At 37.8% G+C, this 18,163-nt stretch overlaps 1 protein-coding gene across 1 annotated transcript in view; it reads left to right on the forward strand.

Annotated features, from left to right (window-relative positions):
• LOC123246554 (sine oculis binding protein homolog) overlaps positions 1 to 18,163 on the forward strand; it is a 187,525-nt gene that overhangs the window by 97,942 nt on the left and 71,420 nt on the right. The window contains exon 5 of the mRNA XM_044675401.1: positions 13,519 to 13,614. Within this exon, the coding sequence (XP_044531336.1) occupies positions 13,519 to 13,614 (96 nt within the window). The remainder of the gene's footprint in view (positions 1 to 13,518; positions 13,615 to 18,163) is intronic.

The following is an 18,163-nucleotide window of genomic DNA, read 5'->3' on the forward strand; positions in this document are numbered from 1 at the left end:
GGTCAAAGAGGGGATTTGAACCCAGGTCCTCTGACTGTAGATCCAGCAAGATTTTGACTATGATTTAGGTTCAGGGCTTATTTCTTAGCATTGGAGGCCCATAAACTCAGTTTCATTAACTCACATAGCATGACCAGGCTTTGATGAACACTAACCAAAATAGCACAAGACATTTATAAATCAGATAAATGCAAATTAATTTACGTTGGGGAACAGAATTGCCAGAGTTGCCAGATATGTCAGTTGATCAGCACACTCTCTATTCAATATTGAATAATCTGGGAAACCTAATCACTAAATCACAGGATTTCTTAGTTAACAGAGAATTAGGGGAAAGGAAGTTGAATGATCATAAGAGACCTTTTCATCAGGGCTTGGTAATGACTCACCCTTTCCCATTATTTGGATAAACTTGCCAAGTCTACTGAATATTTATGTTTGCTGGCCAGGCATCATTCTTGGTCTGGGCTAAAGACACCCTGGCAAATTCTTATTCACTGCCTCTCTTGTAACTAGGCTGTAGGCAGACCACCCCTCTTCTGTTTGCATTTGCTGTTACAATACCCCCTTTCCCTTAATTCAATAAATTTCTCCAACATTTATAATTTTGAAGTTTATAGTCAATTTTTATATTGATTACATTTTAGGTTGGCTGATCCCTGATGATATCTTAAGATGGTTTCCAAATCACATTTTAGTTTGGATTATTTTGGAAAGATTTTTAGTAATTAGTTAATCTAATCTTTAGTATCAGGATTCTTATGAGTCTTGCTGTTGGATTGTCCCAAAATTCTCTTTGCCCGTTTCACATTTTTACCGATTTCGAGTGGTCTCAGATCCTCCTGACTTTTGGGTCTATATAGCTCTTCCCATTGACAGCTGAGGATGATAATAACGAGAGTTGGCATTTATATAACAATTTAAAGCTTGCAAAGTGCTTTAAACACATTAATTCGTTTGAGCCCCACCACAACTGTTGTGAGACTATTACTAGAGCTACGATAAATTATCTTGATTTTATAGGTTCATAAGGGTGAAGCACACAGTCATAGAAGAAACATAAAGATGGCATATATATGTATGTATGTATATATATATATATACATATATATATATATATATAAAACCTCAGACACTAGCTGCATATTTCCCTTAATCTCTGTTTGCCTTAGTTTACTCATCTGTAAAGTGGGGTATAATAATAGCACCTGACTCCCAGGATTGTTGTGGAATTCAAATGAGATTATATTTGTAAATTGCTTGTAGTACCTGGCACATAGTAGGTACTTAGTACATGATTATTCCCTTCACACATTCCTTTCTTTTCTCCTACCCTTTTATCTACCTCAATGCCACTGACTGGGTGTCTATATTTTTCTGTCCCAGAAACTCCTAGAAGAAACTGCTTTGTCCAGCCAATAATAGCCTGACTACCACATGGCCCAGAGATACTAATGGCCATGTGGTTTCAGAGACAAAATTCAAACCTTTTTTTCCTGAATCCAGTACCACTACTCTGTTCACTAAACTAACACAACTGACTGAAATCCTCATCAAAATCAAATGTCTAAAGGTAGTCAGCTATTTAAACTGTTTGTTGAGACTCACCAATCTTCTAGATGTGGTGGCATATTCCTGTAGGTCCTGCTACTGGTAGATTGCTTGAGGTTTGGGGTTCTGAATGGCAAAGAATAAATCTGAGTGGATGCTTGAACTAAGTTTAGTAATAAATATGGTAAACTGCTCAGAATTGTCTGGGGATGGGGGGGGGACTGGGAAAATAAATACATAAACAAGCAAGGAAACTAATTAATTAATTAATTGATGCAAGTAAGCAAATATCAAATAAATAAATAAATGGAATATGAAAAATTAAAAAAAAATTGAATAGGGCAAAAAAGCCCAGGTCAGAAGTGAGAAGAATTTAAAACTTCTGTGCTGAACAGCAGTAGGATCAAATATGCCATTAGCCACATTTCTAGGCTGGGCACCAATCCGTACAGATGAAACCCCAGATCAAAAATAAGGAATTGAAATGGCTAGGACTCAACAAGTCACAACATTTGTTACACCTCATTTTCTTTTTTTTACCCTTTCACAATAGAAGAGTAGTATGTCTGAAAAGGCAATCAATAGGAATAATTAAGCCATTTTTTAATTCTAAACTTCTATCAGAAGTTAAAGAGCTTGAATAACAGCTCCCATTTTTAGAGTTCTTAATTTTTCTAACTCTTCCAAATCACTTGTATATGTTGTATTTTTTGAGACTCCCCCCAACTCTGTGTGTACTGAGGAAAACTAAGGATTAGAGACATTTAATTACTTCCCAGAGTTATCAGCCAGCAAGTATATCAGGAAGAATTTGAATTCAGGTGTTCCCAGTAGTAGGTAAAGGATGTGATCCATTGCCCTTATACTGTCACATACCTGGATGTCATGAATTTCAGTACAAGGGCTATGGAAATTTGTGATATTATGTTCTTGCAGATAAACAGAAATTTGTAGATAATTTAAAAAATGTTAATTTTGTTTACTCAGTGTGTATAGCATGTTTAATATATTCGCAAGCTAAACAAATATATATATAAATATAACAAAATTTGAAATATAAATTTTGTTTACTCAGTGTATATAGCATGTTTAATATATTTGTAAGCTAAACAAAATTCACCTATTGCATGTTTACACTGATCTCAGAAGACATCAATCCTTGAATTCACAAAAAACTCTCTAAAATTATTTTATTTAAGGGAAACCTTGCATGCTTGATGCACCCAACTCTTCCCTGGCATTGCCAACTTAAATGTTCAGTGTGCTACTCACTGTTCTTTATGGCAAAGAATACAAGCTATGAGAGAAAAAAAAAGTTTGAGACCCATACTCCATTGTTGTATCATCTCTCATTAAATGGATCCTCGAAGGGGATCATCAGCAACTGAGTCAGGCTTTAGGATTGACTTGTGATGGCTGTCTGGCCTCATTGGAGGGTGAATGGGAAGCATTCATTTCTCCCTTCAGCTTTTGCCAGCATTCCAGCCCCTATCTGTCCCACAGAGCCCTCTCTCCTAATTTATTTAACCGAACAAAAGCACTCAAGTTACCTAACAAAGAATAGCACAAAATAAATCAAAAAGGGTCATCTGTCTCATTAAAGAAAAATAGATAAATATTTTTTTAAAAAGCCAAACAGAGAGATTTTCAGGACCACAAACAAGGTTGGGTTAGTTGAGACACAGCTGGAATTGGTAGAGAAGAACTTAATATATTTTCATGTATGGAGTAGCTGTATTTCAGGCTAATATTGAATCTTTTCCCATAACTGTCATGCAAGCCATTTCCATCCCTGAGTAAGGACAGTCATTATTCAGACAAGAGATCTGCCCCATTGACTCATTTCTGTGCAAGCTCTATGTGGCTATGATCTGACACCTCAATGAAGGAGGTATTCACAGAGGTGATAAACTGCATTCATTTCACATTATCTTCGTATTGTATATTTGCTACCATTATTCTTTTAAGGTTCAAAATTTAATATTAAAATTTTATTATAGTTGTAAAGGTTGACACCAAATGAGAAAGAGGGAGAGACAGAGAGAAGGGAAAGAAAAAGAGACAGAGGTATGGAGAGAAAAGACAGAGAAAAGAGAGAGATGGAGAGGACATAGACAGAGAAAGAGAGGAGGTACAGGAGAGAGACAGAGACACAGAGAGACAGAGACAGAGAGATGTTACAAATTAAGTCCTTTTCATCTATCAGTGCTGTATGACCTATCACAGAAGGAAGTGTAGAAGCATTCTGTCTGGTCACCAGCTGAGCAAGGACATAGCATTAACAGGAAAATTTGCTGGGGAAATAGCTTTTCCTTCTCTTTATCATGTCAAGTGGGAACAGATTAATTTTGTTAATAAACACAAGATCAGGACTTCCCCACATCAGTTTCCTAATCTTTTGCTTTCTCTAAACCTCTTCAGTTCTATTGAACATGCCCACCTCCTCTTAGCTTTGTAGCCTCAGAGCCATGTTAGTCCAGAGATTCTTAGCCGTTTTTTGTGCTGTGGGCCCCCTGGGCAGTCTGGTGAAGCCTGCACGCTCTTCCTAAGAATAATGTTCTTGAATGCATAAAATAAAATTCACCGAATTGCAAAGGAAACAAATTAAATAGAAAAGCAGTAAGCAAAATATAAAAAGAAAATAAATTCCCTAAATTAAGGACTCCTGTCTCCTTCTTCATCTCCCCCACCAAATCAATGTATCGTCAAGTCTTGTTGATTAATCTCTTGTGTCTTCCATTCCCATAGCCACTCCTCTAGGTTGGGCCCTCACACTTTTCATCTGGATTATAGCCATTTAACTGATGCCCCTCTCCCTAGCCTTTCTCCTTACCAATCCATTCTCCATGTAGCTACCAAAATAATCTTTCAAAGTCATCTGGCTTTACCATTCCATTCTTCAAAAACCTCAGGGGTTCACCATGCCATACAGAACAAAACACAGGCTTCTTGCCCTGCCTTTAAATCCTTCTATAATCCGGCCCCCACTTACCTTTCCCACTTTATTTCATCCTACCCGGCCTTTATGAACTTCATGCTCCAGGAAAACTGGACTGCTTATCTCTTCCAACCAACATTCCCCTCTTCTGCCTTCATGCATATGAATTCACCATTATGGATTCTCTCCTCTTTTCTGTTTCTAGAAATCCTTGTCAGCCTTCAAGACTGAGCTCAGGGGCCACCTTCTCTGTGATGGAGGGATGAAGCCTTCCCTGGTTGTCCTCCTCCACTTTTTAGGTGTCTCTTCCTTTTCAATGCTTAGCTAGTGTACATGTGCCCCATTAGTATGTAAACTTCTCCATGTCAAGAACTATTGCATTTTGGTCTTTTACTATAGTATTTTGTATAAAGCAGCTAGGTGGCCAAGTATATGGAGGGTTTGGCTTGGAGTCAGGAAGATCTGAGTTCAAATTTGGCCTCAGATACTTACTAGCCGTGCGAACATGAGAAGTCACTTAACTTCTATCTGCCTCAGTTACCCTTTTATAAAATGGGGTTAGTAATAGCACCTATCTTTGAGGGTTGCTGTATGACCCAAATGAGGGAATAACAAATGCAAAATACTTTGTTTTAAAAAACAAAGTGCTCTGTAGACATTATTCTTATTCTATATATATAGCAAGTGTCTAATAAATGTTTGTTGAATTGGATTGAATTGAATTCTGGGCACAGCAAGTAGAGAAGGAGATCAGTAGCCACTCTTACCTGATCAGCAGTAAAAGGAAAGGCGCAAATTTATGAGCCCCTGCTCATAATGACTGCTTCTGAATGGAGGAGGGTTTAACAGGTATTCAACAGCTAGAGGAGTAATAGGGGTGATTTTATTGTCCTCAGGAGACTTAGATTTCTGTTTCCTTTGAGTGAGATAGAGAAACCATTGTTTATTGCAGTGAGATGCACCTTGCTATCTGATGGAGAGAAGCCTGACAACTTAAATGTCTTCAAAACTACAACTGATGTTTAGGGACGGGTAATTCACAATGGAGGAAAATGGAATGCTACTGGTACTTACTTCAGTTTACCAAAGAGGGCAGAGTTCATTCATTATGTTGCTACGGAGAAGACACTGGGAAAACACCAAAATGAATTAAGACCTGGCTCCTACTTTGTAGGGATTTATAAGTTAGGGTAGAATATTCCATGACCAGTGAGTAGGACTGGCAAAAGCGAGAAAGGTTAGGAAAGAGAATCCAAGAAAAACGAGTAAGGTCGGTTTAGATCAAGGAGCTGAATGTGCAGGCAAATCCGGGGTGGGTTATTCTAAGGATAGCCCCGTGAGGATGAATCTGAAGGTAAATCTGAAATTGTAAATCAGACTATGGGGAAAACAGCAAATGGGGGATAAAAGTCTCCAATCAAGCCTCATATGAGATGTGTGAACTGTTGCTTTATAGTAGGCAAGTAATTTAACCTTTGTAAGCCCCAGTTTCTTCATCTTTAAAATCAAGGTAGATTCAGTTCAATAAAACTACATTTGTGAAAATGAGGATAGCAGTGTTTTCTGCTTATACCTCCCTACTTCACAGAGATCAAATAAGATAGCATCTGAAAGTTGCTTAGCCAATACTTATAACGATTTGTGATTTTGCCAGTGGGTTGGTTCACTATTGCCATCAGCAGCGATGGAGAATGGTCTTTGACTTAATATCTATGGCTGAAAAATTCATCATCTTTCTGCCATTCTTCTGATGAGGATTTTTAAACTTAGCCAATCTAGTCGTAGGAAAGCAGGTATACAATCTATATCATGAAACCCATGTTGGAAGCCTTTCTAAATGGGATAGGATTTCCCTTTAAAGAAAGGCTTCTTTAATGGAAGTATTCTAAAATATAAATCTACATGTCAGTTATTGTGATTGTTACTCAAATATCTGATTCTCCAGCATGTGCCCATTGACATATTTATCACATAGAGTCAGTGGAAGCTCATTAGTCATCTACCTGGGAGAAAACCTGAGAATAAACTCAGGAGGGGTTCTGGAATTCACTGACACTCGGATTGTCATGATGTAGCCAGAAGAGTAGGGAGACCAGAGATGAAGTCCTGGCACTGATGCTTACTAGCTGCATGTGACCATCACTCAGTCCCTTGAGTTCCTTAAACCTCAATTTCCTCATCTATGAAATAGGACTAATAATACTGCATAAAATATCTGCCTCACAGGATTGCCCACCAGAGAAGTATTCTATATACTGTTATGCTCAAGGAGTGAACCTGTGATTTTATTGGTATTAAAACACCAATATATATATATATATGCGCACCTTTGCAATTCACAGACCTAGTTGCCTTGAGCACTATGATGATAGCCAATATGTCAGAGGCAGGACTTGAATGCAGATCTGTTCTTATCTGGAGGCCAGTTCTATCCACTACAACCTTTCATATAAACTTCTATCTTTTTCATAAAAGGAATTTAATAATTGTTGCCTTCCCTACATCATGTATTAGCTCAGTGGCCTAGTTAAAGTAAATGTAACAGTGTCACTTTTTTCCATGTAATCTTTTTTTTGATGATCAGGTGTGAGAAGTACCCAGCTAACAATGATAGTATAATATGTAGCTGAGAATAGTTGTTATTTTATAGTTATTCCTTTGAACAAGTCACTTAATGTCTCTGGACCTCAGAGACAACATGAAGAGGAAGGACTGGAGGTTCTCTAAGATCCTGTCTGGTCCTTACATTGATTCTGTGATTTTAGGCTTTGAAGGGGGTTGGCCTAATGGATAGAGGGCTGGTCTGGAACTCCTGGGTTTGTGTTCTGCTTCTGACACATATTTTCTATGAGAGCCTGGGCCAATCCCTTAATGGCTCAGTACTTTAGACAATTCACTAAAATGATAAGATATTCAGAAGGTACAGATTTGCATTGGTAGAGGGGAATTTCTTTACCCAGGAGTATCTTATAGCAATGAAACCACAGGTCCAGAAGAAAGAATGCAGATTTTGAATATCAAACAGATAATAAAATCTCTGCTCTAAGGTATGGGAGAGAGCTTTTATTGTATGATACAAAATAAGAACATAGATTTAGTGGTGATATTTGCAGAAACATAAAAAATGAGGTATTTATATTTGTGTAGGCTAGAGGGGTTAAGGTATAAGGCAGCTAGGTGACCCAGTGGATAGATCACTAGTCAGAATCAGGGACACTAGCTGTGTGACCTTGGTCAAGTTATTAAACCTCTGACTGCCTCGGTTTCCTTATCTATAAAATGGGAGAAATAATAGCACTTTCCTCCAGGGTTGTTGTGAGGTTAAACTGAGACTGGAATTTGGAGTTCCAAAATTGGAAATCACTTTGCAAACCACAAAGTGATATTTAAATGCTAGCTTTTGTTCCATGGGCCGATACTTTAAGCTTTCTTCTCCTCTGCTATTTATTGAATATTCCTTCATCTATTTTTAATGCCCCAAACACCTGTTATTTCCATTAAAAACTGTATATATGACAGGCAGCTAAATGGCAAAGCCCTTTCCTACTATAATGCAACTCAGGGATTTTTATTTGATTTCTTTTTTATGTCCAGAAGTGAAAGCAACTCATAATAATAATAGGTAAAAATATTCCTTTGATCTGACAGTAACATTTCTTATGAAAACACTAGGATCACCTCCTCCTTTTGCTATACTTAAAGCAAGTACACAATGCCTTAGCAAGGGTATAGTTTCTTCTGAAGAAGAAATACAGAAGGAAAACAAAGAGTGCCTCATGATTTCAGTTATATTTTGGTCCCAAATAGGTTTCATATACTGCCATTCTCTCGCCCTGCCAGCAAGTCTGTACCAAAAGTGTTTTCCTTGTCCCTGGACTTCAGCATTAATATGGGGTTCTGATGTATCCAGGTGTAGATATGGAAGAAGACAGTGATCACAACCAGAGGTTCAGGAATCTTCCTGAAGGAGTTCTGTAGTTTGGGAGAGGAAGTTCCTAGGGCTTTTTGCCTAGCACTCTAGTGAAGTGGCATAATCCATTCAAAGGGAGTTGAGCTGCATCTGTACCACCAGGAAAGAATGGAGAACTTCTCTTTTATTCCTCATAGAGGCCCTTAAGAATATGCTACCAGAGCTAGCCCTGCCTCTCCTTCAATCCTGAATCAAGCATCTACTCTTATTTCCACCTCTCAGAAAGATTTCTTCAGCTTTCTTGGGCCAAGGAGGAGCCACCAGTATGTATGACTGCTCTCGTTTGGTAGTCTTTGCTGCTGTTGCTGCTATGACTAGAAAGGGATATTTGGTCATGTCTAAGAGAGCTCTGAGTAATATTGTAGGCCTGCTGACTAGAGCCATGAAATAAAGTCTTATAGTTAAGTGAAAAAGTCAGCAAGAGCAATTCATTGCTATTCAGTTATTGGAGCTTTGCAAACAACTTACAAAAAAGATCAGACTTTGCCATAGTATTAATATCTACCTTAAAAGTTTATTCTGCCACCTAACCAGGGGCTGGAGGAGAATCTGAGTTTTGAAGGTCTATACCAGCAGACTATGGACAAATTTTAACGATAGGCATGGTGCTGAATTATATATGCAGCCCGGCCTTCCTAAGTTTGGGGGACCTCAGCAACAGAAGGTTGACTATCAGGTGACATTTCTCAGCCTTGCATTAAGAGCATCTACTAAGGAGGAAAGGGTTCAGAGAGAGGCAGCACAACACAGTTGGTGAGATCACTGGCTCTGGATGCAGAGGACATGGGTTCAAATCCCACTTCTGATTCTTGCTACCTGAGTGACCTTGGACAAAGCCACTGAACATACCTAGGCCTTTCTTTCCTCTATAAAGTGATGGGATTGGACTTTTCTGAGTCCAATTTCTGAAGTTCCTTCTAGCTCTATATCTTTGATTCATATAAAATCATAGTTTGATGAAGTATGAATCAAATATAGTAGCAATGATGTATACATTAATTTAGCTCTTTGGAAGGAGCACAGTACTATGAAAAGAATAGTGACACTAGAATTCATCCTTCAAATAATTCTTGTAAAAGAAAGACCTAAACAGTGTAGCATTTGTAGTAGGAAAGGACAAATATGCATTTGTATGTGTGTGGTCTTGGATAAGTCATTTAATTTCCATGGGTCCATCCTCATCTATAAAAGGAGAAAGCTGAATGATTTGGCCTATGAGATCCATTTGAACTCTAGAACTATGTCCTATGACCCCTAGGTATTCTCAGACATGATTATTAATAAATGATCTGTGAGAGGCAAATAGGAACTGAAGCCCCCAAAGCTTTTTTCAAGGCTACCTCTCTCTAATCAGCAATAAAACTGGAAAAATAGTGCATCATGTAACACTCCAAGTCAAGTCAACAAGCGCCTACTCTAGCCAGGCACTGTGCTAAGCTGTTCCTAGAATAACATCTCTCAAGAGAGACATATCCATCCCTTATCCTCTCTAGTGGTACACAGCAAACCACTCAAAAGATTTGACTGTATCTTTCTAGATCAAGCAGCTTTCAAGAGAACTGTACCTGTTTCTAGGAGAGAAGGAACAGGGCACCTCTTGTCACTTAAAACATTTTTTAGTCCTTAGTGAAGTTTAAAACTTTAGACCATTTAGAAATCCAGAATGCTGTGAGGATTATTTTTGGTGGTGGTGGTGGTGATGGGGTGTGTATGTGTGTGTGACGGTGTGCATGTGGGTGGTGGTGTTGGGTTTCCTTTCACTATGTGTGCTTTCCATTTCCGTGGTTGTGTGATGGATACCAAGCAAATGGTTGTAGGATGGAATTTCTTTAACTATGTAGTCAGATTAATTGTCAGAAGTTCAGGAACTTTTCAGTGACAGGGAAGTAAGATCCAGAGAAAAAAATGGAAGACCTAGTAAGAAAAGCTGTAAAAACAATATAGTTTAAGTTGGAAGAGGCTCCATGATAGTATGTGGGTGGATATATTGTACTGTGAGTCTAGAAGCCATAACCATTTGATCCCAGGCACCTCATCTCACCTGGCTGAGTCTCAGTTTGCTCATCTTTAATGTGAGGGGATTAAATCAGATGATCCCTAAAGTCCCTTTGGAGACCTGGCATTTTGTAAAGTTCTTTATTTTTTGTACTCCAATCCACACACTTACCTCCTAGGAAAGTTTCTAGAACACTGAACATTAGTGGGTGATGCTCCAGTGTTTTATTTAACCTCATGAATTATGAACTATAAATACTGGGCTAGTTATTGTGGATAGGCAAATTTAAGATCTCTGTAAGAAAGTAATTTTGGGGTTCTTTTAAAAAATAACTCATAAGAGACTTACGTGTAAAGGGAATAAATTTATTTTTATTTTTAATCAGCAATGTTGACAATATCACCAGGCATCTGGTGTGTATATATGTGTATGCATAGTACATGTATAATAAACACATTCCAGCTTATGAATATTTATGTATAAGATACATATATACCGTGAATATAGACATACAAATGAAAATACACTGGCCCCTGTGTAACTATATGCAAAGTGTGTTTTCAGGCATGTGTAACACAATACACTCAGAATGTAAAAGGACTCGCTGAGTCCTAATCTCGCTTGTGCCTAATCCAAAGTCTAATTTTTGAGAGGACTGCCCACATACTAGGTTTGAGGTTCAACACACTTCAGAGTTCATTCATTTAGCAGCAAACATTTATTGAGTTGTGCCTATTATGTATTAGGCACTGTGGGGAAATGAAGATAAATAAGACATGGTTCCTACCTTCTAGGAAGCTGCAATGTAGAGAGAGGTGTTTACAGTCTATTTATAAGAGCCAAGCATTGCAACAGAGTTTCACGTATCCATATCCATTGCTTGCTCTAGGCAGGCGTCAAAAATCCTTCTTTTGTTGAACCATTCCGTTTTTATTTCTAGCCAATCGGATGACCCCAATCGAATCCGATTCAGCCTATGAAGTATTTACAAATCACCTACTATGTGCAACATACTGTGCTAGGGTCCTGGGGATACAAAGACAAAAATGAAAAATAGCCTCTACTCTCAAGAAGCTTATGTTGAACTGGGAGTCAGGAGAGGGTTTGCCACTCAGCATATACTTGATATTTTGGGGAGGACGGAGTGAGCACTAACAGCTAAGGGAATCTGGAAAGATTTCCCATAGGAGAGGCAAGTCATGATGGATTTGTAAGCGGCCCAACTTAAGGCCACATTTCCTTAAATAGGTCATCCTGATATAGTACATAGTATGTGTAACCCTGTATCATGTGTTATCAGGTCACCCTGACATAGAGTAGAATGAATACTGTGAGTATCAGTTTTACTTTGAATAAAACTTTGGCCAGTTTAAGTTGGTATCTATTGAATCCAGATTTTTAAACACTCAGGAAGAGAGAGTTTTTAAACAGCTTGGTCCCTCACACTTTTTATTTTATTTTATTTTATTTATTTTGTTCTCCTCTAAAGTCAACTGTATTGGGCATCAGTAAAGGGCTCAATAAAAGAGGCATCAAATCCAAAATGGGGGGGGGCACTCATAATTCTTAAAACAAACCAAATCTTAAAATAACACCCTAATCCTTCTGTGACCCAAATACTAAGTGGCCTTGTCATTCCCTCTTTCCAATGATTCCATCCTAACTCCCATACATCCCTACAGTGGGAAGCAAAAGCCTTTTTGAGAATGAGCTACACATAGCAGGGCTTGCAAAATGTGGATTTGTTTCTGAAATGGCAAAACACACACACACACACACACACACACACACACACACACACACACACAAACCAACAACAACAAAAAAAACAATGCTCCCAGAGTTCCCAGCGACACACCAACATCAGACCAATTTCACTCCATCCAGGAGAAACAATGCATAAAGGCTGTCAGGGCTTGCTAGATGTCTCCTCATCTTCCTTCTCCCCCCTTCGTCCATATATCACAACAGGTAGTTCTCAGCTCTCTTTGTGTCAGACATACATTTTATCTGAAAAGACAAGCAGACAGAGCTACCTGCTGCTTACTGTATGGCTTTCCTGTGTTTCTCTTCTTTTTCTTAGTTCACTGGGGCTTATTTAAATAAGCTGGCTCGGGGCCAAGAGCTCATCATTTTAATGCAGTGTAAAATGGAATATGCATAATTATATGCAAGCCATATGTGAGGGAGACAGCTCAGCTGTGAATTTCAGGAGGCTGGGAGAGTGAACAGCTAGGGATTAGATGAGATGAGAGCGGAACAGAGTGCAAGTGTCGCCTAAATGAATGGCTTAATGAGTGTGCTGCTGACACTCCTCCTTTCACCTACTTCTCCCTTTGCTTTAACTCCAAACCCGAAAATGATGTAGATTAGAAGGAAAATACTGTATGCAAACGGTATTGCTAATGGGTTCTGTTAATGTCTCCATTTAAACTTCAGCTTTCTTAATTAACAGCGTAGATCAAAATAACCAGTAACTTTTAATGCAGCTTCTTAATTAAATATTTTTTACTGCATTTGATTGAATACTTCATTGTTCTTGCTAGACCGTCGCTCCTTTCGGATCTTTATTTAAAAATAGAGGGGAAATCAGTTTATCGCTAACGGTGTTATGATGCCAATTATAAGTATGCAAATCTCTTTTCTTATGGCCTTGCTATTAAAACGACAAAAAAGTACATTATCTAGAGAATGCTTGAGCATGTCAAAAAGTTTACACAAGTATGTATGTGATGGAATCCTGAAAATGCTTAATCAAGTCATACGAAACTCCTAAAGTGGCTATGACTTTCAGCTTAATGATTGGATTTTGGTTTGTTTCTGATTGTTTTAAGTTAATTAGAACACGATGAATTTGCATGTTCAGTCTAAGCTATTTAAAAGAAAAAAAAATATCCCAAATTTTGATATCTAAAAGGCGTACTGCGTATTTAAAGAAACTTCTTAATAATGTTGTTATTTCTGGATTCCCGTTTGTTTAATGATCTGAGCTGTTATGCTTTTAGCTTTTTTTTTCTTCCATTATTTGTAAGTCCCTAAATAGGCCATTATATTTCCCTTCAGGCTAGAGATGAAGATGGACATGCTGAAAATTTCCCCCAGCAGCACTATGCTAAGGAAACTCCAAGGCTTGCCTTCAAGAATAACTGCGAACTACTTGTAAGAATAACATACTTACAACAAGTCTAGAATGTTACTTTAGCACAGTGAAAAAAAGTTTTTGATAGGATTTGTACATTATTACATAAGTTATGAAATATGAGAGTTTTATCTGTATAGAAGTTCTAAATGCTGATATCGCTTAATAATTATAAGATCTCAAATTGTTTGCAAATCTTTTATATCTGATTATAGAGCTTGAATGGCCCGGTTTCATTAGTCTGTTTTGTATGGTAGCTTTTTAGGCAGTCCTTCCCTGAGTAGAAAAGTTAGAAAAATTTAGAGACAGTAAGTATACATATATAGATATATAGATATATATAGATATATAGATATATACACACTATATATGTGTGTGTGTGTGTGTGTGTATGTGTGTGTGTGTGTGTGTGCAGCTTAAAAAAGACCCAACCCCACTCTCACCTGATAGCGGTATACTATTTTTAGACAAAAGTGTAAAATTTTATTCTGCTAGGAAAAAAAAAAAGATAGCAGAGCTGACACGCAGTACTCCCTTTAGAATTCAACTATTTCTCTACTTTCTTGCCAAATGCAATCAGGCTCTTTCCGTCCTGTTTTTCTGTGTAGAAGGAGTCAAAAACGAGTAAGCAAAAGCACTGACGAGAAGAATTGAGGATGTTTACAAGTCGTAAGAGAGAGGATATCAGCGGTGAAAAGGACTGTATTCCAAAGGAGGGTTAATTTGCTGTTCATTTGAGCATTTACAGCTAGACAAGATGAAAAGCAAGCAAGAAGGCCTATTATATTTCTATTAAATGAATCTGTTGGGACCTAATGTTCTTGATTAGCTTTTCAAAATGAGTACTCCACAATGAATTTTCTGTTTACCTAAAGTAAACAGGGAATGAATTGTCATTTATTTAAAGAGATTTCAAACACTGCTTTTGAAAATGAAGCTGTTTGATGAATTCAGTTATGTCTTCCCCTAAATTTTCCTTTCTTTTCAACTGCATTTTAAGCACAACATTTGCTCCCAGTGAATGAGAGGGAGAATGCTTAGTTATTATATCCCGAGGTAGTCTAATTTCTGTTTCATTTTTGGCCTAATCCAGTAAAAGCCTGTCTGCCAAATCTCTGCATTAAGAAATCCCACATGCAACGGTCTTTAGACTTCTCTCTGACACCAACTGTTCCATAAAAACAAAGTGTCCAAAGAGCAGGAGAAGCACCAAAAAAATCCAGTTCTTGCCCATTCTAGCCACAGTGACTATGTTGAGAGAAACACTTTTTTCCTTCTTTTTTTTTTTTTTTTTTTTTTTTTTCCTTTTTGGCTCTATGGGCCTTTTCAGTTACAACGGCACTACTCATCTGCTGTGTGCTATACTTTGGCTGGTCTGAGGGAAGATTTAATGCTTATAAATGAAATTCTTCTAAAGCCTTATATTTCCTTGAATTTTATCAATGACATACTGAGTCCTTCCATTCTGCTCTTGTTAATGTATACTTTTTCAAGGAGCAGCTTTTCCCATTCAGTCAAGGCATTTCAAAAGTTTCCCCTATACCTTCTTCTGTACTTGGAGCCATTTGTACTGGTACTCAATTGTCAGGTTGATTTTTGGCCAGTTTGGCTCTGATTTAAGGAGGCAACAAAAGCATTTTGACAACTCCCCTCTCTCCCTCACCCCTTTGTTATGGGGAAGATGAGTTGGCCAAAGCTCTGTCTGTGGTCAGTCTGTATTGGAAGGGAAGAGGGGGAAAAATGAACAGCTTTTTTCAGGTATCATTAGCAAAAAGATATGTTTAGTGAGGATCATGCTTAAACACGACATCATGTTGTAGTTTGTGAAGATTCGGGACCAGTACATTCCTTGACTTTCTGGTAGTTGTTTGATATGCTCTATTTTTGATAGAATATTCTAAGCCTCCTTTTACCCCCATCCCCATACAAAGGAGGGAAGGCCAAAGAGAAAAACCAGAGAGAGTATTTCTCCAAGGAGAGTTTTAACTTGTTTTTCATCTGTTACAGGTATGGTGATTCGAGGGCTAGTTATGAAGCCCAGAAAGGTTAATATTTGAAACAAAAAAGACTCATTCATTCTTAGGATAACTGGGGAGTCCTTAGAACTTGTTGAATAGGTCTTAGAAGCAAGTCTGATAAGAACTTGGTTGGAGAAGTTGGGCTCTTGCACTCCAGAAGGCTTTCTTAACTCAAGGGTCCAGCTACAGTTTCTAGCACAGTAAGTGTAGCTTCTGGTTTAGACAATGCTTGTATACGTGAAGGGTTGCCAGGATGGGTCTAGCAGAGAGAGGACTCCATGGTTTTTTTAAAATCATCTTGGGCTCCCAGAAGATCCAGAACAGGAGCTTAAGTGCTCAGTACTTTGAACCACAGGCATTTATTTGAAGTCTTTGGCCCTAGGGTAGATGCTACTATATACTACCTTGAAAGGTTGTACAGTGTTTGGATTTCCTCCATCTAGCTCAATGAAATGATTTTTTTTTTTACCTCTGAGTTTCTTGAAAAAGTAAGAGATTTTAAGTAAGCTAAATGAAAGCAGAAAGAAATCAATGCCTGGATTATACAAGTGTGTATAATCAGAAGGCTCTGACAGCAAAAGCATTGGCTGATATGAAGTCTGCTCTACAGCTGTAGATTTCTTGTAGGGTATTGATTTTTCCATCTAAATCCTAAACTGTGATATGTGCCATCACACTTAATGTACAACACAGATGACTAGATATTTAACTTGGTGGCCAAGATTCTTTAGTCAAGGAGGGTGCAACAGTTTCCTTATGCTTTTAATAATTTTGAATATGAAAGGCTGTCAAGATGAGTGGCATTCAATAAAACTTGTGTACTACATCATAGGCCACAACCTGTTTTGATCCCATTGTCTCCTTTCCCTCACCATCACTGCTGTTCATTTGTTTTCAGTCATGTCCAACTTTTTGTGACCCCATTTGGGGTTTTCTTGGCAAAGATGCTGGAGTGCCATTTCCTTCTCCAGTTCATTTTAAGATAGGGAAACTCAGGCAAACAAGGTTAAGTGATTTGCCCGAAGTCAAACAGCTAATAATAAGTATCTGAAGCTAGATTTGAACTCAGGTCTTCCTGATGTTAGGCCTAACACTGGGTCACTGTCCACTGGGTCATCTAGCTGTCTCTCACTATCATTTGGTGGTATGCAAAGATTTATAGAAATAAATCCCAAAAAGCATTAGAGGATGGAAAAATGTAGATAACTAGAATTATGGCCAGGACTTGGGGTCCTAACATCTCTCAAAGGGACAATGCTCCCTATTTTCTCAATATCATTGAAAAACCTTATACTATCATCACCAATACGAGAGTAAATGCATATATAACCTACATCATGGCCAGGTAAAAAAGCCATGATAAAAAGGGATTTTCAGAGTCAACATCTAAAGGAAGTTCAGAAGGAAGAACATTCAGGGCCAGCCTTATGAGGAGGAAGGGGGATTTGAAAGGGTCCCTTTCCCTAAGGGTCATAAAATCAAAGAATGTTAGAGCCCGTAGAGACCCTAGAGATCCTTGAATCCAATTCCATCCCTTTTGTCTGCTATTTCACCATTATAACCTCCTTCCTTTTGGTCTTGAAGAATTTTTAACTTTGTGAATTCCCTAAAAAAATGGCCACAATTCTGGGAGGGTTTGTACCTTAAATCTGTTATCACTTAATAGATTAAGTTGATTAACACATTAGTTGTCAGTGAAAGTAAGACCATATATCGGTATTTATTTATATTCAAGACCTAATTTAGGTATTTATTTATATAGGGTACACAGAGGATATGGAGAGATATTAGAAAGGAATGTGGGAGGGTACCAAGATCAATTATGATGACTTCCAAATATTGGATTTTGAGGATGGGATCATATTGAGGAAAGAGGCCCCAAATAACAGATGACCAACTAATATTATATTTGAAGTAGAAAAGGAAACAGATCTGGAAAACCTAAATAGGTATTTGTTGAATGAAAGAATATAGGAAGAAAAGCAAGGTAACTCAGAAAAAACAGTGAGCTTATTTTGTTTTCCTTAGGATTTCTGAGTCATCATCTTAACAAATTAAGAATCTCATTGGTCTCTTCCCAGACTAGCTTGAGTGAGTGGAAGCCTATGGTTGAATAGAAAACATATACTATATATAAGGATATATGTTCCATATGTGTGTGTGCATATGTGTGACAGGATAGCATAGTGGATTCAGAATTGGCCTCAAAGCCAGGTAATAACAGAGTTCAAATTTCTCCTCTGACACATGCTAGCTTTTTCACCCTGGGCAAGTCATTTAATTTCTCTCTAGGCAACCCTCTAAGGCTATAAATTGCAGAGAAGGTCTTGATTACTTGCACTGACAGAGATGTCTCACTTGAGAATTCTTCATACCAAAGAAATCATAGGTTCAGTTTCTATCGATTGATCTGTCTTTCTATCTTCTTATGTACTTCTTCAGGATTTGGAGGCAAAGGGGGAGATGAATCAAAATCTGTTTGGAGGAAAGATGGTTATACTAGTATTGAGGTGTGTATATATATATATATATATATATATATATATATATA

Source organism: Gracilinanus agilis, chromosome 4 (assembly GCF_016433145.1).
Source record: "Gracilinanus agilis isolate LMUSP501 chromosome 4, AgileGrace, whole genome shotgun sequence".
NCBI classification, from domain to species: Eukaryota; Metazoa; Chordata; class Mammalia; order Didelphimorphia; family Didelphidae; genus Gracilinanus; species Gracilinanus agilis.